Source organism: Patella vulgata, chromosome 1, assembly GCF_932274485.2.
Source record: "Patella vulgata chromosome 1, xgPatVulg1.2, whole genome shotgun sequence".
Taxonomy (NCBI): Eukaryota; Metazoa; Mollusca; class Gastropoda; family Patellidae; genus Patella; species Patella vulgata.
In genome coordinates, this window is record NC_065879.2 from 25,109,544 (window position 1) to 25,135,847 (window position 26,304).

Here is a 26,304-nt window from a genome sequence, read left to right on the forward strand (position 1 = left end):
ACTTTGATGTGACATATTTATTGTATTTTACAGGAATTAATTGGTATAGAATTGAAAAAAGGCAAGGCAAAAATACTTGATGGATTACTGGCCTACGAAAAACAACGGTAAGAATTGTTATATTTGATGAGCCCATCAGCCATTCCACGCCATCAGAACTTCAAATCAAAAATTAAAATCTCAAAATTATGCAATATGTCATCCTAAGATAATAACATTTTCTATAAATATTGGCCAGATGCAATCCTTGACCTCAAATGGATGATATACTTTAGTAACGAAGTCTTAGAGGCTCCTAATGCTCTCTCTTCGTTACTGGCGTGCCTAATGACAACTAATATGAAAATAAGGTTTTTCCTCATCTCAATTCTAAGGCTATTTTGGAATTCTTATCGTCTATTTTTCACTGTGATTCTTCTTTGATCGCCAAAAGGAATCATTTCTTGCCACATCCGACATAAATTTATAATAATCCAATACTATTTTCATGTAGAATTGTGCGCTACAAAAACATAAACAACATTCATTTGAATCGGTCGGCCATTATCAAACTGACGTCTGCGCAGACCTGTTCATAGCTGCGTCAGCCAATATTCCAAATTTAGGAATGGGATTTTACCGTGAATGAAAATTCTTGCTGTACTTCAATTACGTATTAATCGATTTTATGTAATGATTGTTTATGTATGTTGAATACATAAATTATAGTGGTATCACCATTGACAGCAAGAATTTTCGTTTACGGTAACATTCCATTCCTTAATTTGGAATATTGGCTGTGTGCAGACGTGACTTTCACAATTGCGGATCATTTCAAATGAATTCTGATTATGTTTTTGGATTGTTGGATTATTGTAAATTTGTGTTGGAAGTGGCAAGAAATGATTCCTTTGGCGAACAAAGAAGAATCACGGTGAAAAATGGACAGTAAGGATTCCAAAATAGCCGGAGAACAGAGATGGGGGGAAAAGCCTTACTTTCATATTAGTTGTCATTAGGACACGCCAGTAACGAAGAGAGAGCACTGGGGGTCTCTAAGACTTTGTTACTAAAGTAACTAGATATAAACATGATATATGGAATAAAAATGGATTATCCCTGGAACATTCTATTATAATCTGGGTCAATTTTGAGCAAATGAGATCAAAAAGGTCACTGTCCACTCAGTTAAAGAAATTTGTCGATGAGTGAAGCTGATCCCCAATTTTTCTGGATCCGAAAACTACCTCATTTTGATGGTCACGCTAGTCACAAAAAGTGAGTATATTTTGTAGCACTCTTTTAAAATAACTTTGGGTGTGTATTTGTGACTCTGAAGAATTTATAATTTTTATTGCAATGTTTTCTGAGCAAATTAATTCTTGTTTGTATTGACAATGAAATACAATAAAAAAATTAGTTGAAAATATTGAAATTTTAGTGTTTTTTCTACTTGTCACGCGAGTCACCTTTTCATGTCAAGCAAGTCACATACAAAATCTCAGTTCATTACAAAACTTAACAATAAAACACAACATTGTAACAAAATGATGCTACGGCTGAACAGTTTAGCTTCACATACATATATACATCATATTCCTATATTCTAATTACGTTTCTACTAAATGGGGGATCAGTATCATTTCCCATAAACACTCTGCAAATGCATGTCACGCGAGTCACAACTCTTTATGATCACATTGCACAAAATTTTGCCCAAGGAAGTAATATATGAAGTGTTCCTAATGTAACAGAACACAACAGCTTTACTTGGGAGTAGTTTTTATGGAAACTGCTTATTAGGTTTCATGATATTCATATTTAAATATTTGTGTTGAGTAGAAATGTCAAGCTAGTCACCGTGGAATGGCTGAAATGATGATTGTCAATTGTGCGATTAGTTGCAACTAGAAATCATCTAGGAATTATTGGGTTTGGATTGCAGTGGAGAGCAAGAAGCATTGGGGTTTTTAAGCCCAGTTCACATTTGTCAAGAGAGGCACATTGTACCATTGAATTGAATTCCCAAATGTTCACAATCTAAATCTCCACCCAAATTTTCACAATCTAAATTTCTAATAAGTTCCATGTTGATTTTTTTCAGTTTGTGGACGCTCTAGAGGCTAAAGTTAATATCTGATTGACTTTAAATTTATATACAGAGTTTAAGGTCGTGAGGCAAAGAAGCCTATTGATTTTCAGCGATTTCAGATAATTACTGCCAGAGTTGTGGTCCTTGATCACTTTGAAAAATCTTGTGGACGCCCTAGAGGCTAAAGTTAACATCAGATTGACTTTAAATTTATACACAGTGCTTAAGGTCATGAGACAAAGAATCCTATTGATTTTCAGTGATTTCCAATAAATACTGCCAGAGTTATGGCCCTTGATCACTTCAAAAAGTCTTGTGGACACTCTAGAGGCTAACGTTAATATCCAATTGACTTTAAATTTATACACAGTGTTTAAGGTCATGAGACAAGAAGCCTATTGATTTTAGCGATTTCCGATAATTACTGCCAGAGTTATGGCCCTTGATCATTTTGAAAAATCTTGTGGAGGCTCTAGGGGCTAAAGTTAATATTTTATTGACTTTAAATTTATACACAGTGTTTAATTGATTTCCGATAATTACTGTCAGAGTTGTGGCCTTTGATCACTTCAAAAAATCTTGTGGACACTCTAAAGGCCAAAGTTAATATCCGATTGATTTTAGATTTATATACTGTGTTTAAGGTCATGTGACGAAGACACCTATGTATTTTAAAGGATTTACGATAATTATTGTCAAGAGTTATGGCCCTCGATTACTTCGAAAAATCTTGTGGATGCTCTACAAACCAAAGTTAATATCCGATTGACTTTAGATTTATACACAGTGTTTAAGGTCATGAGACGAAGAAGCCTTAAGATTTTCAGCGATTTCGGATAATTACTGCCAGAGTTATGGCCCTTGATCACTTCAAAAAATCTTGTGGACGCTCTAGAGGCTGAAGTTAATATCCGATTGACTTTAAATTGATACACAGTGTTTAAGGTCATGAGACGAAGATTCCTATTGATTTTCAACGATTTTCGATAATTACTGCTAAAGTTATTGCCCTTGATCACTTTAAGGTTTTGAAACAAACAAGTATATTGATTTTCAATGAATTTTGATAACTTGAACAGCTAAATCCAGGATATTGAATATTTCGTGTACTAAACGTTAGCATGGGGCAGAACTTTATAAAAACCAAGCAAATTCTAATGATTTTCTGATAATTACTTAATGAGTTGTTACTCTTAATCAGATTTTAGTGTATTATAAATGTTTCATTACTGAAAAAGTAAAAATATGCGACAACTCTTGTTGACTGCCCGGACGATTTAGCTGCAGTGGGCGTATGTTTTGTTGCCTGGCAACCTATCTTTTAAAATTTGCTCTGAGATATTTCTTGACAATGATTTTAGATTAAGCATGGACTACTTTGCTGCTGGTTGATGCACGGGCAGTCTGAGAATCCCTGGTCAGGTGGGCGTATAGGGAACTGTCAGCCCCTATCTATGTTGTATTTTTGAAAACTATTTTCAGAGCGACATCTGGGGAACGACTTAAAGACAACAAATCTATTAGTGGATTACAATTGGACTTCACTCTAAAACTTAGCCAATTTCTGGTATGTTTTTGTTTTACATTATATGAAATTATAGATATATCTGTAGGCCTAATAATAATAATGAAGTTTTATATAGCGTCTTCTCCATGTTGACACATGCTCAAAACGCTTTTTGTAATGGCTCTACTGGTTAAACTGTTGAAACAGGAAAGTCTTTAGTGCGGATTTAAATTGATTAAAAGTTTGTTGATTCTTGATCTGTTGTGGAAGTTCGTTCCATAATCTAGGACCAGCTGAACTGAAAGACCTATACCCATATGACTTCAAATTATATCTTGGAACAACTAGTGACTGTTTATTTTGAGAGCGAAGTGATCTAATAGGGTTGTAGTCATATAAGAGTTCAGATAAGTATTGAGGAGCTGCATTATTGCGACATTTATACACTAATGTTAGTATTTTGTATTTGACTCGCGCCTCAGCAGGTAACCAATGTAAAGAAGCCAGCACATTCTGGATGTGATCAAACTTATGTGTCCTTGTTACTATTCGGGTTGCAGTATTAAGAACCTTTTGGATCTTGGCTAGAAATGCTTGTGGGATATAATCTGTATATCAGAACTAATTTAATATATCTGTTTCATTACTAAAAAAAAAAATCACTGATTTTCAAAATTTATATTAATTTCAATCATTTCAGTGTCCATATATGTTTTGGATTGTCAGACAATTTATTTGTTCACTTTCTTTCAGAATTTAGATGAAACTCAAAGTTATTCTTTATTTTGTTCGTTTCTTGTTAACGAATTCCGTGGCTCTAAGAAAAATCTGCAGGTAATAAAATGTGAAGATATTAATTAAGGTTGAGGAAACGTCTTGATATTACAATACATGTATGTTCAAATCAAACCACAAACCATTTACTGATTGTTGTTTTTTAAATAGAACATATTTAACGTGTAAATAATGTAAGATAAACTTTGAGACATTTCAAAATGTTTCTGCATGTATATGTAGTTTCAGAGTTTACAAGAATAAATGTAATGTTTTTTTTCTGTCAAGTCTTGTGATACAATGAATGCCACTTTTGTTTTGACATTCTCTTTTGGCTCGGCAGATAATGATAATTGGATTGTGTACCTAGTAGTACATAATAATAGAGTGTCTTGAAAAATATCTATTGGTGTTAATATATGCGGGTTGATAGATATTATAGTAATTATACATTTGTCACATGGGTTTATATTTTTTTATTTTCAGCAAGTTCTAAGTCATGAACGTCATGCTCAGGCTTTGATATTAAAGATCAGAGATTATTATTTCACAGAGAGATTATATAGTTTACGATGTCTTCGTCATATTTTAAATTATTGGCCAGATGCTGAACATCCATACAGGGTAACATAATGTACTTTTTATACGCCCACATTGAAATGTGGTCGTATATTGTCGTCGGTCCGTCTGTCTGCCGGTGGATGCTTGTGGATGCTCTAGAGGCTAAAGTTAATATCCGATTGACTTTAAATTTATATACAGTGTTTAAGGGCATGAGACGAAGAAGCCTGTTGATTTTCATCAATTTCCCATAATTACTGCCAGAGTTATGGCCCTTGATCACTTCAAAAAACCTTGTGGACGCTCTAGAGGCTGAAGTTAATATCCGATTGACTTTAAAATTATACACAGTGCTTGAGGTCATGAGACGAAGAAGCCTATTGATTTTCAGTGGGGAGTGTGTGGATGGCCGAATGGTTAGCACGTGCGCGCTGTATCATAAAGCTTGTCATTGAGTTAACTGCCGTGGTTTCAAATCCCCGGTTGTACGTGACAAGGAGTAGGGTCGCCTGTTCAACCTCGTGGGTTTTCTTCGGGTCCTACAGTTGCCTCCCACCGCTAAAGACCCCTACGCGCAAGCGAATTATTGAAATAAAATTAAACCGTATGTTAGTCCCGAAATGACCTAGTTTGTGTCGAGTGGAGGTTAAACCCCATTTCTCTCTTTGATTTTCAGTGACTTCCAATAAATATTGCCAGAGTTATGCCTCTTGATCACTTCAAAAAATCTTGTGGATGCCCTAGGGGCTAAAGTTAATATCTGATTGACTTTATATTTATACACAGTGTTTAAGGTCATGAGGAAGAAGCCTATTGATTTTTCAGCGATTTCCTATAATTACTGCCAGAGTTATGGCCCTTGATAACTTCAAAAAATCTTGTTGACACTCTGCTAGAGGCTAAAGTTAATATCCGATTGAATTTAAATTTATATACAGTGTTTAAGGTCATGAGACAAAGAAGCCTATTGATTTTCAGCGATTTGCGATAATTACTACCAGAGTTATGGCCCTTGATCACTTCAAAAAATCTTGTGGGTGCTCTAGGGGCTAAAGTTAATATCTGATTGACTTTAAATTTATACACAGTGTTTGAGGTCATGAGACTAAGAATCCTATTGATAATTACTGCCAAAGTTATGGCCCTTGATCACTTTAAAAAATCTTGTGACGCTCTTGAGGCTAAAGTTATCATCCGATTGACGTCAGATTGATACACCGAGTTTAAGATCTTGAGACGAACAAGTATATTGATGCTTGTGGATGCTCTAGAGGCTAAAGTTAATATCCGATTGAATTTAAATTTATATACAGTGTTTAAGGTCATGAGACAAAGAAGCCTATTGATTTTCAGCGATTTGCGATAATTACTACCAGAGTTATGGCCCTTGATCACTTCAAAAAATCTTGTGGGTGCTCTAGGGGCTAAAGTTAATATCTGATTGACTTTAAATTTATACACAGTGTTTGAGGTCATGAGACTAAGAATCCTATTGATAATTACTGCCAAAGTTATGGCCCTTGATCACTTTAAAAAATCTTGTGACGCTCTTGAGGCTAAAGTTATCATCCGATTGACGTCAGATTGATACACCGAGTTTAAGATCTTGAGACGAACAAGTATATTGATTTTCAATGAATTTTTATGACTTGAACAGCTAAATCCATGATATTAAAAGTTTTGTATACTAAACGTTAGCATGGGGCAGAGCTTTATAAAAACCAAACAAATTCTAATGGTTTTCTGATAATTACTTCATGAGTTGTTACACGTAATCAGATTTTAGTGTGTTATAAATGTTTCATTACCGAAAAAAGTAAAAATATGCGACAACTCTTGTTGACTACCTGGACGATTTAGCTGCTGTGGGCGTATGTTTCGTTGCCTGACAACCTATCTTTATATCTTGCATGGAAGTGACATAGGAAAATGAAATCAGAAGGTCTATATATATATATAGATATATATATATACCATCTAATAGTTTGAATCTAAGCTGAGGAAAGTTTTTAATTGCTGACTTTTTGTTAGAAATCTAATGTGTAATCAAATATATTGTTCAGGAGCCGTATGCAGAATTTTTAGATGATCTTTTAGATGGTGGAAAACTAGTCATCAAGGTAATTTATTGACTGAATTTGAAATACCCTTTACAACACTATGATAGCATCATTTTTATGTGCCCTCTTAGATAATGATATCGATTCAATCAGTACATTTTAGTTGGATCAAACTTGTTGTATGTAAGATTATTGTAAATCATGTCACACGGATGAGGGTCAACGTAAAATGGCGGGGAGAAACGACACGCTCCTCGAGAAATTCCAATAAAATAAACAACGACTATTGAAATGATTAACAATATATATTGTGAAGCAAATAAAGTACACAAGAACTCACATGATTCAATTTACAAACTGAAAATATGTCAACAATGGCAATTGTTCAATGTAGTCCAAATTCTGAGAAACCACACAGTTATCCGAATGCTAAACTGCTAAAAACACGCTCCACTATCTTCAACAGAAGATTTAATCACTAACACTCATTAGCCCCCTAATCATCGCGTCTAAAATTTGGATCTGGAACGTGTTCATAGGATTCACACCGCAATTAATCAAAATGTAGCAAATTCATATGGTAGCCACAATTATTGACTGAAGTACTCATATTTCATGCCATTTTTGTTTCAGTTATTGGAGCAGTTTGATTTTATATGTAATGAGAATTTACCAACTGTAGATACACATGGTATCTTGATGGTATGTAAATTGTTTACATAAATTCTAAGGTTTATTCCATTTAAGATTACCCTTTGTTAGCAATTTAATATACAATTAATGAAATGGGACTAGAACAAAAGTTAATGAAATGTACAGATGCCTCCACAATGTGGATAGTATATCATATCCAGTTAAGAACAACTTTTATACTTAATTGATTTTCCAACTGTCTTTTTGCGTTGGTTCATCAGGCATTGCGTTTTGAGGAGCACGATTGCACTCACGCTCCAGAGTGCCCACAAAATTATTTTTAGGAGGGTTGTAATCGTGTTCACCACTTCCGAAAAATCTAGATTTAAGTACTTTAATAAATGCGTGTTTTCACCTTTTTCACGCTCGCATCTTGCCCAAGAAGGAAATATAGTGCATGCTCGGTTAATGGATGAGTAATATTTATATTCGTTATGAATCAAATTGTTTATTTCATATGTTTGTTATACAAGTGTTAATTTTTTAATGTTTTGTTATCCATCTGTTTTGTCAGTGATGCAGCATGGAGGGCCCGACAAGGACAGATGTCTAGTCCTTCGGATAATACGAAAAACCGAGGTCCCGTATAGATTGGAATGCACGTAAAAGATCCCTTGGCAGTTGGAATTCGATATAAGAGTAGGCGATAGTGCCGCTGCCTGGGCAAAATTTCCCTCATAGCACACTGTATGGCGTATGCCTGTCTTCATTAGCCCAGCATAGGAGCAGAACAGTAGGACGTTAAACCCCATTTCATTTCATTTCATTTCATTTATCCATCTGTTGGAGTTATTACTTGTTACTAAAGTATATTAGTTTTTATTTTCTTACCAGACAAAAAAATAAAAATGTACAAAAGATCTCAGATTGTGGAATGTTTATTCAATTAAATAAGCGAAACATCAATAGCTACATCATAGCTAGAGAACAATACAGTACTTTTAAGATTCCATCACTTTCATAGTGAGGAGTGTAATTCACTCTCCTGTACTTTTTTAGGGATGTATTTTATGCTCTCCTTAGATTTTCAAATGACGAGGCCAGGTTCATATTGTGACTGTATGGTTCTTCACTGACATTATTTGTTAGCTGATTACTGTAGTCTCATAAGCAAAACATTGATTGTAATATAAATTATAATTGTCTAACTTTTTATCTTAGACTGACAGTCAGAAGTTAGTATGGGCTAATCAGAACTTGAAAGAACAGGTAAACTATTTCATTAGCACTTCAAACAATTTCTGTTGATAAAAATTACAACAGATTCTCATAATAACTTATTGCCCTTGATTATGTCATAGAATCTTATCAATGTAGGCCTACCAATTATATATTTTGCTTTATATTGTCTAAAAGATTCATAATGTGACAAATGCTTCTATGGCCTTATTTTTCGTTGCCTGGCAACCTAGCTTTAAATAATAGCATATTCAAAATACCTAATTATTAAAATGATGAACAATGACAAAATTTGAGCGAAACCATTACAGGCTATAATGTATGACTGGTAATGAATCTAGTACATCTATATCGCAGCGATTGGTTGGCAAATTTTTTCTCAGATTTTGCATCAATTTAAAATCAACATTTTATCCGCGACAGAAAAGAATTAAACACAACTGATGGTAAGGTAGAAATAATATTAATAATGAATATTTGTATTGCGTGCATTCCATCTAGGGGGGGTTGGATGGCTGAATGGTTAGCACGTGCACCGCTGTATCACGAGGCCTGTCATTGAGTCAACTGGCGTGGTTTCGAATCCCCGGTTGTAGTGACAAGGAGTAAGGTTGCCTGTCCAACCTCGTGGGTTTTTTCCGGGTCCTCCGGTTTCCTCCCACTGCTAAAAACCCATACGCGCAAGCGAATTATTGAAATAAAATTTACACCCCCCCCCCCAAAAAAAAACCATATTAGTCCCGAAATGACCCAGTCTGTGTCGAGTGGACGTTAAACCCCATTTCTCTCTCGCTCTCTCTCACTCGCATTCCATTCAAGCAGTATGCTCATGGCGCAGGTTTGATTAGCTCTTCTGTTTTATAGTTCACTATTGCTAGGATTCAAGGAGGTGAGATTTTACTGATGTTTTGTTGCATCCGTCTAAAATATTTAAAAAAATTCAGTACAGTAATTAAGTTGCCGAAACTTAACTCCTACGTGCGAGAAAACTGCTAACAGATATCCAAATTATTATATAATTTCGGATTTTATTTTGTCGTGGATTCAGTGAGGGGTTGGTGGTTCAAAGCTCTGTTAACTTATAACGACTCGTCAACATGGACTTAACGGATCCTCATCTGTAACAGAGAGAAAGTCTGTTGCTGGAAGCCCTCTTAACTTTAAAGTTACAATTTCATATTTTTAAGTTATATTTTTTAAATGTATTAAAATAAAGCCCTAAAATAGATGGTATCTATAAATAGTCCTATTAATCCTATAATTTACTATTGCCAGTTGAGAAATTGGCAAAAGTATCATTTTCAACTTCAAATTCAAATGTTTGAAGATAGCTATTCTATGGCGGGGAATAGGAAAACAAGGGAGGTTATTGGGAGGTAATTGTGTTATTATTTCCGGTGTGAAGATTTTTAAGTGTGAGAGAGATAACCTAAGATCGTATAATAGTGAGTTGATAACCTATTGAGCAAAAGACATAGAAATAATTATGTTTTGATTTTCTTAGAAAATATGAAATTGTAACTTTAACATGGATTTAACTTGCCGTTATATTTAACAAAGGTGTTGGACTCCGTTATTGGTTTAACAATGTCATAGTAGGCTGTCAGTCAAAGTATACCCTTAGCAAAAAGTCCTATAGATTACCAGTGTAGTTTTCTATAGAATTCTATAGAACATTCTAGAGTGGAGGTTGGGAATAGGGTGTATCCCATTTTCTATAGGATGAAATTCTATAGATTTCTACAGAATTTCGTGGGCCTGTAGGAAAGAACGGCCCCAAATATTCTACAGTTTCTGTAGTGCAAATCCTATAATTTTTCATGCAGAATTATAATAAAATTTCTATAGGGAAATACTATAGGAAAATACTATAGATTTTTTTTTATAGTGTTTTCTGTAGGAAATTCTACAGTTTTCTTTTTGTCTTTAATCAAATTTTGTGAGTAGACTACAAAGTTGACCCACTTTCTTCAGTTTCTACAGAATTTCGTGGGCCTGTAGGAAAGAACGGCCCCAAATATTCCATAGTTTTTGTAGTGCAAATCCTATAATTTTTCATGCAGAATTAAAATAAAATTTCTATAGGAAAATACTATAGATTTTTTTTTATAGTGTTTTCTGTTGGAAATTCTACAGTTTTCTTTTTGTCTTTAATCAAATTTTGTGAGTAGACTACAAAGTTGACCCACTTTCTTCAGTTTCTTGTTAATAAAAACTTCTATGAAGTTGTTATACATGTACATTGAATGTACATGTACAGTCTTGGATTAATCAGTCCGTTAGCTAACGCATGCTAATGGATAATGAAATTGCCTTTCAAGCAACAGAAATTTCTATTAAAGAACGACACGTTCTGCAAGTTGTAAACTGTTTTCCTATAAAACTGTACTTGCAGAAGAGTTACTTCCCTTTACATCCCAATGACTTATATTACTACCAGTTTTATTTTGAGTTGAAATATACTTTTGCCATATTACATATTGGGGTTAGATTTATGACATCTTCATTGGGTTATCTAGTATCACTAAATATTTCATGTTCGCTAGGTACCAGTAGATTAGGTGTCATTTGAGAAGCTCCAGAAAATGTCCAAATATTGATCATTACAAGAAACTTTTGTCCTTTTAGCATTTTTTTTGATTGTAGGAGTTCATTTTTAGTTAGTAGATTTATGTAAGTGTGCAATAAAACCATAAGAGGTAGACTCCATTTTGTGCAACAAAAACTGATTTCTAGCCACTTTTTACATGCACAGCTTCTGACCTAGAAAGTTTAAATCGCTAATATTTGGGACCTAGAAATTGGCACAAATGGGTCGAAACGCATACAATAATGTAATATGAATGTATATAAATTGATTGACATTCAATCGTTTCTGTTTTTACTGTAATTTCTAATCAGTTAGGTTCGGCAAAATACGCCAAAAGTCTCAGTCGAATGGCTATCTCTAGCGTCTGGTTATTCCATTCAACGCCGATAATATTATTGCGCATGCTTTCCAGATAAGAATATAGCGTCACCGTTTGACATGACTTGTGGAATATGCCTAGCCTCGTTTTTCGAGTCCCTTATTGCATATAGCGCTGAAACGCATTATGGTACACGATTCGTGTACCAATTGTAAAGTGTTTATTTTGTCTTAAATATTGGATATCAGAAGGCCATCTTTTCCCGGTAAGATCACAACATTAGTGTTGATTTAAACTGACAAATTATTTGTGTTTTCAATGTCGAAGATTTTGGATGATATTGAGTTAGAGACTTAGCTACTTTAAAATTGAATTTATATTTTTTGTGTTTTGTTTATGATAGAACTTGAGCATTGAGTAAAAGAAGGTATGTACCATATATAAGCATGTATCCAATTTTTGTCATAAGACAAGACATGATAATTATTTTTGATTTTACAGTGCGAGTTACTAGAACTGTTGTTGATGTATTACAAAGATTTTGAAACAGATACAAATGGTTTTATAGATTTAATAGGAAAATTCAAGGTATGACTTTTATGACTCATGTTGTTACCATTATAACATTTCGGAAAGAATTTCTTGAATTGCGTGTTGGTGACTACTACTGGAAGCAAATTATTAAAAAAATGTTGTTTTGTCAAATGTGCTTGTATAAAGCTACATGTAGATTCAGTCTTAACCCCCAACCCCCATCCCCCATTTTGTTAATCCTTTCATGATGCCACTGGGTATTTATATTTTATCTTATACAAAGGTGACTTTCGTGCTGTCATTTACAAGAAAATGTTCTTATGTTTCTGCCAGAAGTGTTAGCATTAGAAGTTTATGTATAAATTCATGGTAATTTGATACTTTTTACCTGTTCAGAAACATGGATTTGGTTGGAGACAGAACTACAGGCATATACTTGATGAAGGAGCAGAGACATATGTGAAAAGAATTGGGTAAGATGAGTATTTATTTTAATTCTTTCACTAGCAGGGGGCACCACAGTGAAAAAAAGAACTTTCTCGATTTTGACCCAAAAGTTTATGCAGAGCTATTTACCCTGTTACAGAAACATTGTAAATGCACTGTTTCACTGTGCTGGTTTGTGTATATTTGTTTCCTGGTAACACTGTTTTTCTTTGTTTAATCTTTAGATATTTAGAAGTTTTGGTATTGATAGAGGCATTGGACATGGAGAATGCTGTGCGATGTAAAGAAGATGAAAGGTTTGTTGCGCATATCATTTATCTTTTAAAACATTTCTCATCTTAAAGGAGATGGTCCATCGGGTTCTTTTTTTTTAAAACAATAAAAAAAAAATGATGACAGTTACTAGAATCAAACTATGGAGATAAAATGATATTTGGAGAAAATTATAAGGTCTAAAAATTACTTGTCAATCTGATACTAATTTTAAAAAAACATAGTAATTGAAGAGCTATTGAATTATCCTAACATAGTATGTGTAATCTTGTTAGAACACTTGACATAACTTCCCATTTGAGCCTTTGTGTTTTGTACTTTATTTAATTTAATATTTGATTTTGAAATTTTTGTTACAGTTTTGCGGAACATACAACTCTAAAAGATGATGCTTCTTATCAGGTTAGTTGAATTTATTTAGTTTTGAGTAATCTTGCTCACATCAATGTGTCTTACATTAAACTAAGAAATCGGCTCAGTCATTCAATAGTCTAGACCAGCTCTAGATGACTTAATATATTATTAATGTTGTTTTTTTTTAAAACTTTTGTTATGTTCCATCATTACACACAATCTAATTAGCTTGCGGCATCTCCTTTGACTCATAAAAATAATAGGCAGAAATGGCAGTATATTCAATATAATTATTTATGAATTTTCATCCTTATTCAGATAACTGGAAACCAGTCTATTCATCCAACTGCTAATTTACTTGTTTTCTGGACTGAACAAATCTGGTTTTATCAGCCCCAGCTCAATATTCATAGCTTAAACTTACTAGAAATTAATCATATATAAAGGAAGATTTAAAGACAATTTGAAAATTAAATTACTGCTAGCAATGAAGAGTGCTCACACAAATATTTTAATATTCGCATTCAAATATTTTTTGAAAGCTATTCGATTATTCAAGTTGATATTTTGGGTATCACGTTTTTTTGTGTCTCCTCCACAAAATTGTTTGTAATATTTTTCATTGCCACCAACTTATTTTAAAAAATTGATAATCATTCAGTGGAGATCTGAAAATATGAAATAGGGTTTTTCATTCCATCCAAATGACTATACATTATCCCTTGCCAGGTCCTCCGTCCTACACCATTGATGAGAGAGAACCACTGCACAAAATCTGGTAAACTTTCTTGGCCAACACCGGCATCGAACAGAAACAGTGATCGTTTAAATTGAATATTTAGTAGCATTCAAATAATGACTTCGAAATATTGGAATAGTAAAATCAGAATAATGAACTGAAGGTCCAAATAAGTTATGGACTGAAATTTAAGAGTTATATTGTTCTATACAAAATTTCGTTAGACTGTCATAAATATATGTGTATTCGTTTATTTTAACAGAAATTAAGGAAAGTGTTTAAAGAATTAGGCAATCAGCAAATTCATAGTCCATTACTGTTGTCATGGGCAATGATGTGCCATCTATATACTGATGAAGAATCAGCTTCTCATGAATTAAAAACTTTTGGTAATCAAGCTTTACAGTTACGCGTGTTCGAATTGATTGATGAATTACTCAGCTGTGAACCATTCAATGGAAAAAATGTAAGTCTTGTAGCTTGTACTACCTCTATCTACTAACTAATTTTGAAACTTGGGCTAATTTTGCCATTTAATTATTGGTTGGTTCTCTTTAAACATATCGGATACTGAACAAATCGTGAATGATTATTTCCATCTAATAAAACATGTTTTAAATATGTATTGAATTGTCAGATATCCCTTGGCCATGCTAATGTTTTTTATGTGTCATTGTCACGCCTATGCTTAATGCAGTATGTATCAAACGATCACACCATCACCTTGAACAAAAATATGGCCACATGCGAAAAATAATATTTTTATTCAGGATATCTGTTATTGGATGGGGGAAGAAGCAGGGGACTATTAAAATGGGTTCGTCCATCTGTCTGTCACACTTTTTGGGACACAATAACTCTCCTTCTAATTGAGCTAGAATGTTCAAATTTGGTATAGGTGTTTATTAGGTTGATGCCTTGATGAAGTTCAAAGATGAGCATTTTCTGCTTAGGGTGAGCAGAGGTAAGCAATTTGATTGGTTGATGCTTTGGGACACGATAACTTTAGCTCTAATTAAGTGAGAGTGATGAAACTTGGTGTGTAGTTTCATCACATCAATACCATGACTAAGTTCGATAATGATCATCTTCTGCTAATGGTAAGCAGAGCGATAACCCATTTGATTGGTCAAGAATTTGAAACACAATAACTCTCCTTTTAACTGAGGTAGAATGTTCAAATTTGGTGTAGGCATTCATTAGGTGAATGCCTTGATGGAGTTTGATGATAAATATTGTCTGCTTACGGTAAGTAGAGATAAGCAATCTGATTGGTTGAGGCTTACGGGCACAATAAATTTGGTTTTAATTACATGAGAGTGATGAAACTCTGAGTATAGATTCATTATATCATTACCTTGATTAAGTTTGATAAGAATTTTCTGCTTAGGCTAAGGAGCAATAAGCAATTTGATTGGTCAAGACTTTGGAACATAACAACTCTGCTTTTAATTGAGGCAGAATGTTTAAACTTGATGTTGATGTTCATTAGGTGAATGTCTTGACTGAATTCAATGATTAACATTTCCCGCTAAAGCTAAGCAGAGCTAAGCAGTTTCTTTGACTTTGATCTATCTGATAAAGAGTGACGAAACTTAGTTTATAGTTGATAATCAGTTTGATTGCTCGATACTTTTGAAAAAGATAAATGTGCAATTAATTAATATGTCATCTATTTATTTCGGGATTTCGGCGGGGGACATCAGCCTCACTGTTGGTTTGTTAACCCTCTCGAGGTCACAGTTTTTATATGCCCGCATTGAAATGTGATATACAATAATTAATAGAGTACAATAACAAAAAAACATCGTTTTATCCAAAGTTTCAGGGATGAAGAACTAAATTATATAAAATGACTGTAAGTCAGTTAGGACATCATAGAAAGTTATGACATCATAGGAATGATGTTGTCATGGATTTAGATACATGTATAACATGAAAGGTTAGCTTATAATAAAGGTAAAATTAACCTAACAAATTTTGGATCCTATCTTAAACAATCCAGATATACAAAGAAAATTTTACAAAAGGCGTTTAAAAGAGCAGATCAGACAACCAGTTCTGAATTATTGACCTACCAATCCAAGACTGATACTAATGTGAAGATTATTCCATGGACAACTACCCTCGACAACCTCACCTTCACCAAATGACCAAAGACCGAAGTATTTTAGACACCAGTAACCAGTTCACCAATGACAAAATTAATGGATAACAGCAAAATAATAATTGCAGAGAGAAAGAACTGCACAATTGGCAATATTTGAAAGAAAATAAGTTGAGAACTACTGAAACTAATAACAATATTAAGGACAAAAGTTCATACGGATGTCAACCTCAGCGGCGTACATATCTTTTTTGTTTGGGGGGTGGCAAAAATGTGACCGACTGATGCACCATGCCCCTAATATGAGTGACACAGTCAGGAGAAGAGCACCACTGATGCAAGTTTTCTAGGGGCCTATAGCTCATCTAGAAGCTGGGAGTAGTTGTCGGGGGGGTGGCAAAATCCCACCCCACAATGAATGGCAACAAAATACTGGCTAAACACTGAGCGTCCTGATAGAACATAGATCATATTGCCTATATAGTTGTTCGCCGATCAGTATCTCACCGGAAAGCAGTTAAATTTAAGTTGACATAAAGTTCATGTCATATAATATGATGATTGTTATTGATTTTGTTATTAAATATATGCGAACCTTAGGGGCACTGGCCATAACACTGAGCAGCCTGAGAAAATTTTGAAAAATTGAATCAATATCAATAAAATGTGACCGACTGATGCACATGCCCCTAATATGAGTGACCAGTGGCGGTGCCAGGGGGGGGGGGCATTTGCCCCCCCATTAATCTGGTCTGCCCTCTGTTTGCCCCCCCCAATAATTTTAGAAAATAAAAAAAAAGTATTTGTGATACGTTTCGGTAATCAATACCTTCTACAGTGAATAAATCCCACATCCCCACTCAGTCATAAACTTGCATGTTGTAGAGCATTTCCGACAGTCTATTTTTCAAAATTTTCTTGGCGGGGTCCCCAATGGACTCGCTACTTTGGCGCTCACAAGCGGAATTCGTTGAGGTACACAAGTCCATTCGTTTGGCATTTTGTTCAAGTCGGATAAACTAGTGATCAGGCGACGGACGGTATCTGGGCAGATCTATTTATCTCGACGATCGGTGCCTAACAGAATACTGTAAGACAGCATTTCCGGGAGTCTATTTTTCAAAATTTGCTGGGGGAGGACTCCCTACTTTGACGCTCGTGAGTGGGCTTCGTCGTGATTCGCAAGTCCGTTCGTTTGACACTTTGCCTCATCGATCAGTGCCTGAAATACTGCCAGGCTGCATTTCGGGCAACCTGTTTTTCAAAATTTTCTGGGGGAGGCCCCCTACCCCTAGTTGAAGCTCGTGCCTTTGCCCCCTTAACCTTGGACTTTGCTCCAGCTTTGCCCCTCCAATCACCGACGGCTGGCGCCGCCACTGTGAGTGACACAGTCAGAAGAGCACCACTGGTGCGAGTCTACTAGAGGCCAGGGGCAGTGGCTATAGCACTGAGCAACCTGAGAAAATTTTGGAAAATTGAATCAATATCGGGACAGTATCTGTCAATTCCGCCTGTTTTACAAGAGTTGACAGAACATTTGCATAGTTTGCCGCCCCATGGCGTTAACACCAATAGTACTACTAACTGGGCAGTTCATTATAAACGTGAATATGATTGTGCTGAGACAGAATAAGACCACAGAGGAAAGGAAGAATGATGTCATAATGGAATTTACCACCGCAGGTGCGAAAAAATTTCAGATATCTAACTGAGCTTTTAAATTTTAGTCAGTGCCATGACAAATGGAAACAAATTCTCATTAACGAGAGGATAAGAAATGTTACTGAATCTTGAGGCCTGTCTGTCAATTTCACCTGTTTTGTGAGAGTAGAAATAACAATTCTACAGTCTGTCGCCCCACGACCCTCTCACTAAGAGGTACTACTAACTGGGCGATTCGCTGTAACTTTGAATATGATAGTGATGAGATAGTATACGACAGAGGAGTTGAAGAATGATGACATAGATTATGTAACTGAGCTTTCAATTTTTTGGGACTGGGCCTTTGGGGACTTTGTCTCAGGGGGCGCTTACTTGCTCTCTGAAATGACATTTCCTTGACTTTGGGGGAAGATTTTGCAGGATTCTGATGATCAGAAAATACTAACAACATGAGTAAAATACGTTTTTAATTTCTACTGGGATTGAATATGCAACATTTCTAAGACCAACATAATCACAACAGAATAAGAGTGAAAAACATTTTTTCAAACATGCCAAGTTGACAAGGTTATTTTATACTATAGTTTTGTGTGACGTATGCAAGTTAGGTGCACGGATTCACACAAACACATATATTAAACATACATTATGCAAGAGCTAAATCTGCCTATTGCAGGTCTTGCTTTAGGCCTGAAATGTTATCTAAATTATTAATTAGACATTAATTAACTTATCCAGACCATAATCAACTCTTGATGTCAATGCTTGCCTGAGATATTTACTGGATTAAGATCAGATTTGCTGCTCAACTTTCATTCATGATTTAATCATGAAATGGATAATTGAGACTATGTTTTTTATCGTACTGACTTTAGTAATGATGATTGAGACTTGGCCAAAAATTCAATCGCTAAAATCTTGGTTCAGAGTGGATCAATTTGACTGAAATTTTCAGCTAATTCCCTTTACATTATCTAGTTTTTAACATGATAGTTTGAAAAGGTTATCTTATACTAAAGTTTTGCATGAGTAGCGTGACGTATGCAATTTAGGTGCACGGATTCACACAAATACATAATATTATTTGGAATTTTTCCTTCTATTTTAGCATTTTTTGTTTACCTTATTAATTCAGTGAGCACTTATTTTGCTACCAACTGCACTTATTTTGTGACCGACTGCATTTATTTTGTGGCCGACTATTTTTTTCCCTCCCTACACCCCCACATTTGCACCCCTGGTCAATCTTGTTTAAGAAACTTGTGCAAATCATGTGAAACTGTGTGTACAAATCAAGAAATAACCAGTAAAGACATGAAATCATTCAAGATTAGAAACTCTGTCAACTGTGCCAGTACTTATGTTGTTTATTGTTTAACATGTCAAAACCTGTAGAATGCAATATGTAGGCCAAATCATTACTCTGTTCAGCACTCAGTTTAATAAGCACAGAAGTAATATAAAGCTTAAAAACCTAGTCATTCCCCCCATCTAGCCCCCCATTTTGATATACCTGGTCATGATTTCATGTGTACCATAGTACAAAAAATTCCTGATAAAGTTCGGAAAAACTGAACACAGCAGAAAGTCTGTGGATTCATATACTTGATTAAGTTTGGCCTAATGGTTTAAATGAGTTAAATGCAGGGGGTTTCAAAATCATTCATAATCATGCATAATTTTCCTTACTTGTAAAATTTTACCTTTATTAAAGCTAGCCTTTCATGTTATGTATCTACGTCCCCATTTCTATCATGTCATAACTTCCTATGATGTCCTAACTGACTTCCACAGACTTCCAGTCATTTTGTATTTAGTTCATATTTTTATTTTTACTGACGAAACATTGGATAAAACATTGTTTTTTTAATATTATCTGAATATCAAATGCATCTGTAATGGATTTGTGTTACCTGTTTCTATTGATTGGAAGTTTCTCACATTGAAATGTGGTCGCATGTTGTCGTTGTCCCTGTCTGTTCGGACGTCAAGGAATTGTAGACGCTCTAGAGTCTAGAGGCTTCATGAGATTAAGAAGCCTATTGATTTTCAAAGATTTACGATAATTACTGCCAGAGTTATCTGCCTTGATCACTTTGAAAAATCTTGTGGATGTTCTAGAGGCAAAAGTTAATATCCGTTTGACTTTATCTCGCGACACACCTGTGTGCTGTGGCACACTGGTTGAGAATCACTGCTCTAGAGGCTAAAGTTAATATCTGACTTTAAATTTATACCCAGTGTTTAAGGTCATGAGACGAGGAAGCCTTTGATTTTCAATGATTTACTATAATTACTGCCAGATTTATGGCCCTTGATCACATAAAATGCTATCATTTGCTATCTTTTGTTAAAATAAAATATTTACTTTAATTTTGATTGATAAGAATTTTAATATATATATTTTTAAAAACAGATTATAGCTAGTATCAGCCATTATATTATATATACGTTATTCTATGCGGTTTTATCAGCTTTCCACGAAAACACACTTGGCATTACAGAGGTATGTAAAGTTTACATTGTAAACACACTTTAAGTTACTGGAAAACAAGGAATCAGTGCATAATGAAATAGATGTGACCTGAGGGGCCTCGACATAACTGGGTATTGGAATTAATGAAGTGCCTATCTTTTCTAAAAACATAATCTAGTGGATTCTGTCTAGTAAGTTTAACAAAGAACTGTACATTTACATAGTTGATTACATCACTGTTATAATATATAATTCAGGTCAGTGATTGTCCATCTATTTAATCACCATTGATTAGATTATTTTCCAAGGGGTGTTCAGTTTGAGGATACCAATAATTTGTTGGCTAACTACTTTGTATGTTGTTTGATTATGTCCCAAGGAAAATGCATATTGAAATTATAGCAACTGGTGACAGGTGGCATTTAAAGCATTTATTTCTTATTGGAATTACTTCTTAAAATGACTAAACCTCTTTGATTTGGGCAAAAAGTAAAACAGTCGATTTCATTGGATTTTCTAATGTTGTTTCAAAGTTCCGATGAAATGATTTTAAAAAATACCATAGATGTCATCTATACATGATCTCATTGTTATTTATATGAATTTATAATAATATATGATTTTAAAAACTATTCATGCTAACTGAAAACTAAAGAAAATATTAAGAAATCAATTAATCTTTTCTTGATTCCAGATATTATACTCAATTGTATCCAAATTGATAAAACAGGATTTTATAGCAGAAGAAATATTACAGAAAGTGAGTTAAATGTCAAAAAATAGCTAACGCTAACTTTTCATTTTGTATGGTTACATGTTGTCATCTGGACATAAGGACAGGTTTCATTTTTATCAACAACTTTGAAATGTGGTCATATATTGTCGTCGCCGGCCGGCCGGCCACAATTGCTTGTGGACGCTCTAGAGGCTAAAGTTAATATCCAATTAACTTTAAATTTATACAGTGTTTAAGGTCAACAGACGAATAAGTCTATTGATTTCCGATAATTACTGCCAGAGTTATGGTCCTTGATCACAAAATCTTGTAAATGCTTGTGTTTAAGGTCATTTGAAGAAGACACCTATGGATTTTAAAGGATTTACGATAATTATTGTCAGAGTAATGGCCCTTGATTACTTCGAAAAATATTGTGGTTGCTCTACAGGCCAAATTTATCATTCAATTGAAGTTTGAGGTCTTGAGACAAACAAGTATATTGATTTTCAATGATTTTTATATACCCACATGTTCATGTGGACGTATATTGTCATCACCCTTGTTCATCCGCCACAATTTGTTTGTGGACACTCTACAGGTCACAATTCTTATCCAATTTTGACGAAACATGAAATATAGATTTATCTCCTAAAGATCGAGTTCAAATTTTGTGAAGATCAGACCGAAACTGCCGGACAAAATGGCCGCTTCTTGATGAAACTTTTATAGCCCAAAGATCTCGGCTCCTTTCGCTATTTGCGCATATCAGACCATAGCTTCCTGGATTATGGCCTATGATTTTACAAAAAATTGCGTTTTTAGCTTGTGGACCCTCTAGAGGTCACAATTTTTATCAAATTTTAAAAAAACATTTAAATATATTACCGGTACACCATAATGGCCGCTCCTTGTACACAAATAGTGTAAAACTATGTAATACCAAAGTTGTGTACCCTCTACTAGAGGTCACAATTTTTATTTGATTTTGATAAAACTTAAAATATGTGACCCCCCACAGCATACTGAGTCACAATGAGGAAATTTTGAAAATTGAGTTATTGTTATTCTCCAACTCATTACCTTCAATTTGATGTATAGTTTGTTTGAATTGGGCAAAAATTGACTGAGCTGTGTCCATTAGAAGCTACCCAACTCACAAAAGTAAGTTTTGAGAAAAAGCAGGTCAAAGATTTGGTATGTTCCAAAACAAAATATCATAGCAACAAGGCCATTTATCTGCTGTTTTGTCGTTGAATATATCTTTCCATGGGTTTTCAGGGGTGCTGAAGACGAAAATCGTAAAAATTTGATCCGACTATTTGCGCAATTTATTTGCTATATTTTGTCGCTTGAAATGTTTTTTATTTAGGATTTCGTAACGAAACATCCACAACACATACGGCATAATATTCACATGATAGTGTTATACTGAAGAACAATCTATACATTAGTAGTCTGTTGTGTATAATATAACTTTAGTGGGATTAACTCAGTTAATCTCATCAATTAATTAGCACCTTAGTGCCAGCTAAGGTGGTCAGGAGATTAAGATTGTTGATTGGATAATCATCAAAGAAGCCGAAACAGCTGTACGTGTGTTCATTTAACACGTGAATTAAAATAAGATTTTGCGTGTACGATAGGTCTATTATTATTTTCAAGTACCGTGACGTTATCAAAATATGAGTCCCTATAGAAATGTCAATTTCATAGTCAATGCTTACGTTCACTTTCGTGCATTTTGGCTTTGATGTAAATATCAACATTATTCAGAGGATACTCAATGGCAGACTCGAGAATCGTCGCATTTCGGCTCGTTGGTCGTTCTCATTTTTTCGACCCATTGTGATAAGAGAATTTTAAACAATAATATCCCAGATGCATTCCTTACTTTGCATGCCATATGAAGAAGCAACGTTAAACGGAATTCGAAAAGAACATTATTGGCCATTTTGTTTATTTCCATTTAAGGCCTATAGATTATTTTTTTAAAGATGATATGAGATATCAAACAATCACCACTTGGATTAATTATTCGGAGTAAATAATGAGTTGTCGACGGCTTTATCATTGACCCGTGACAGTTGATTAGTAATAGTATTACTCAATGACACACACCCGCTTGTCGATTAATTTACATCATCAGCCACGTGGTTTCGATTAACACTCAACGGCAATCTATACGATCAGAATTAATTTTTTTTTCTGCCACTTATCAGAGTGAATCGCATGTAGGTACCCAAAAACATTGCCAAAACCAATAATTTATCGATAATGTCTTGCACGCGGTGTTCGGGCCAATCGGCAAAGGAGTTGTGTGGACAGCATGGCAACAGGCGAAGTTTATTTATATTTTTTTTTGGGGGGGGGGGTAAAACTCAATTGTATCTGTTCAAAATCAATTCATCGACAATATTTTGATCATATTTATAAACTAGAGATGCTCCGCTTTACAACGATGCCAATTGTTATGCAAGAGGAATGACAGGTCGTCCCACTGTGAGCGAAGAAAAATAACTAATTTCGCCGAGAATTTTGAGAAATAGGTGAGATTTAAGAATACGGTACTCTTACAAAACGTTCAAATACGGGTGTTTTAAAATGTTTTATTGCTATTTTGATCTTCTGTGTCGATAGATAGTATATTTATAGACTCATTTTTGTGAAAATCTCAATTTCGTTCAAAATCAATATTTTCACTTATTTTGTCTTTATCTCATTATTGATTCTCCCGCATTGCGACTCATTTAGATGCGGCCGGTCACATATATGTTTATAGCCCCCAGATCTTGGTTCCTTTCGATATTCAAGCATATCAGCCCGTAACTTCCTGGATTATGGCCCCTTATTGTACAAAAAATCAAGTTTTTAGCTTATGGTCTCTCTAGAGGTCACAATTTTTATCGGATTTTGAAAAGCGTTCAAATATATCAACGTTATACCCTATTCTAATGGCAGCTTCCTGTATGCAAATAGTGTAAAAGTATGTAATACCAAGTTTGTGAACCCTCTAGAGATCCCAATTTTTATCCGATTTTGATGAAGCTTAAAATATATGTTTTTATCCCAAATATCTTGATTCCTTTAGCACATATCGGACCATAACTTCCTGGATTATGGCGGATGAGTTTGAATTTCGGGAAAATGACAAAATGGCCGCTCCTCGTACACTAATAGTGTAAAAGTATGTAATACCAAGGTTGTGGACCCTCTTACTTAAAATATGTGTTTATATCCCAAAAATCTCAGTTCTTTTCAATATTTCCACATATCGGACTGTGACTTCCTGGATTATGGCCCCTGATTGTACAAAAAATCGCTCTTTTTTTTGGCTTGTTCTTTTTCCATCTGTTGCAAAATGTGGGCATATCTTGCATGACAGCCGCTTGTTGCGAAGTATTTTTCTTAATATACAAAAGCTTTTATTAAGATGACTTCACTATTTACAGGATCTGAATGTTGGTGTTGGTAGCCTTTACCAATCATCGATGACATTGTTTCCGCTTGAGTTTAACAGATTTCTACAGCTTAATATTTGTCTGGCTTCAGCTTCAACTATCAGTGCTAAAAAGGTGAATATCATGTACCCTTATTTAATTTTATTGTCCGATTGTCAGTCTGTCTATTCATAATTCTTCTGAACATCTTATCGGCAGGGCCGGATTAAGGGTACTGTAGGCCTAAGGCTGCTTGCTAAAGAAAGACATAATTTTGCAAACAAAATGACAAAAAGTAACTGAGAATACACGTTTATATTACTGTATGATGCTCACAATTGCTTTTTCCTAGCCTTACTGCCAATATCACTTTCTATGCTTAAAAGAGATAGTGCAGAGAGATGTTTTTGTGACTACAGTTAGTGACCATAATAGTCCATGTGACAGACAGATTTTCATTACCAATTTGATGAATAAATTTAACCATGATTTTCAGTTAGCCTTAGGTCTAAAGTGTCCAAAATTGGTTGATGGACATCCGGGTTACTTTGCCAAATATGAGTTTGGCGGCCATCTTTAAAAATGGCCGCCATTTTTTTATTTGAAATAGTGTAAGTCAGGGAAACCCCCACAACTCCTCAACAGGTTCACCTACGGATATGTAATATGGCTCAATATGTTCATAATACAATTCTAAATCTGCTGGTATATGATTCATGTTGTTTAATCAATGTTTTCGGTTTCAAAATAAAAGATTAATCTGAAAACAGCAATATTTTCGGGGTTTTTTCATGATGTCTGTTCATAAGTTTACTAAAAAAAATCTTGTTCAGACCCATATAAGTCAAATTATCTATTTGGTCAACTAAAGTGATTTACTAGATATCAGAAACATTGATCATAAAAAATAATCTCTAATATGAGTGCCCCAAATCCAAAATGGCAGAAATTTAAAATGGCGGCCAAAAGTTGCTCAAATGGCCAATTTGTCAGATAATAGTTATTTCACAGTTTGATATTACATGTAATATCCAATTGAATGGGATTACTGAACTTAAAATGAACCAAAACACAGAGTGTTTAAAAAAAATCCAAGCTGGTGAATATTCAAAAAGGCGGCCAGAATTTCCGTAAAATGATCGATTTTCTGTTTGATGTAGCTTGTAATATGTCTTTTATAAGCAAATAACACACTATTTATGGATAACAATTACTATAGTTTATTTCACTGCGACGTTTCAACAAGATTTCACAAGTCGTTATCATGTTTTTACTGTTATGGCCTATTGCTCGTGGTTCATTATACCGCTTAAATAATTGTTTGATCTTTTATTCTTGTGCTTATCTATACCAATTACAGTTTATACCTGTCTATGTGCATTTGTTTATCTAACGGCTTGGGACAGTTGCCCATACTAGCTGATTTTGCATCCCATTGGAGGGTCCACACTGCTCTTGTATATTTGTATATAACCATATTCTTTTCATTTTATTGTCCCCCGCCTTTCGAAGAAAGCAGAGAACTATTAAAATGGGTTCGTCTGTCCGTTTGTCACACTTTTTGCGACACAATAACTCTCTTTCTAATTGAGCTAGAATGTTCAAACTTGGTGTAGGTGTTTATTAGGCCAATGCCTTGATGGAGTTCGAAGATGATAATTTTTTGCTTAGGGTAAGCAGAGATAAGCAATTTGATTGGTTGATGTTTTGGAACACGATAGTACTTTAGTTCTAATTAAGTGAGAGTGATAAAACTTGGTGTATAGTTTGTTTACATCAATACCTTGACTAAGTTCGATAATG

General features: G+C 34.5%; 1 protein-coding gene across 2 annotated transcripts in view; it reads left to right on the forward strand.

Annotated features, from left to right (window-relative positions):
* LOC126808813 (nucleoporin NUP188) overlaps positions 1-26,304 on the forward strand; it is an 85,343-nt gene that overhangs the window by 2,198 nt on the left and 56,841 nt on the right. For both annotated transcript variants that reach the window (XM_050533786.2, XM_056101145.1), the window contains exons 3-17: positions 34-107; positions 3,554-3,638; positions 4,332-4,412; positions 4,839-4,976; positions 6,977-7,033; positions 7,607-7,675; positions 8,828-8,875; positions 12,256-12,342; positions 12,685-12,761; positions 12,960-13,031; positions 13,368-13,410; positions 14,364-14,567; positions 20,287-20,376; positions 21,041-21,106; positions 24,514-24,636. In XM_050533786.2, the coding sequence (XP_050389743.1) occupies positions 34-107; positions 3,554-3,638; positions 4,332-4,412; positions 4,839-4,976; positions 6,977-7,033; positions 7,607-7,675; positions 8,828-8,875; positions 12,256-12,342; positions 12,685-12,761; positions 12,960-13,031; positions 13,368-13,410; positions 14,364-14,567; positions 20,287-20,376; positions 21,041-21,106; positions 24,514-24,636 (1,314 nt within the window). The remainder of the gene's footprint in view (positions 1-33; positions 108-3,553; positions 3,639-4,331; positions 4,413-4,838; positions 4,977-6,976; positions 7,034-7,606; positions 7,676-8,827; positions 8,876-12,255; positions 12,343-12,684; positions 12,762-12,959; positions 13,032-13,367; positions 13,411-14,363; positions 14,568-20,286; positions 20,377-21,040; positions 21,107-24,513; positions 24,637-26,304) is intronic.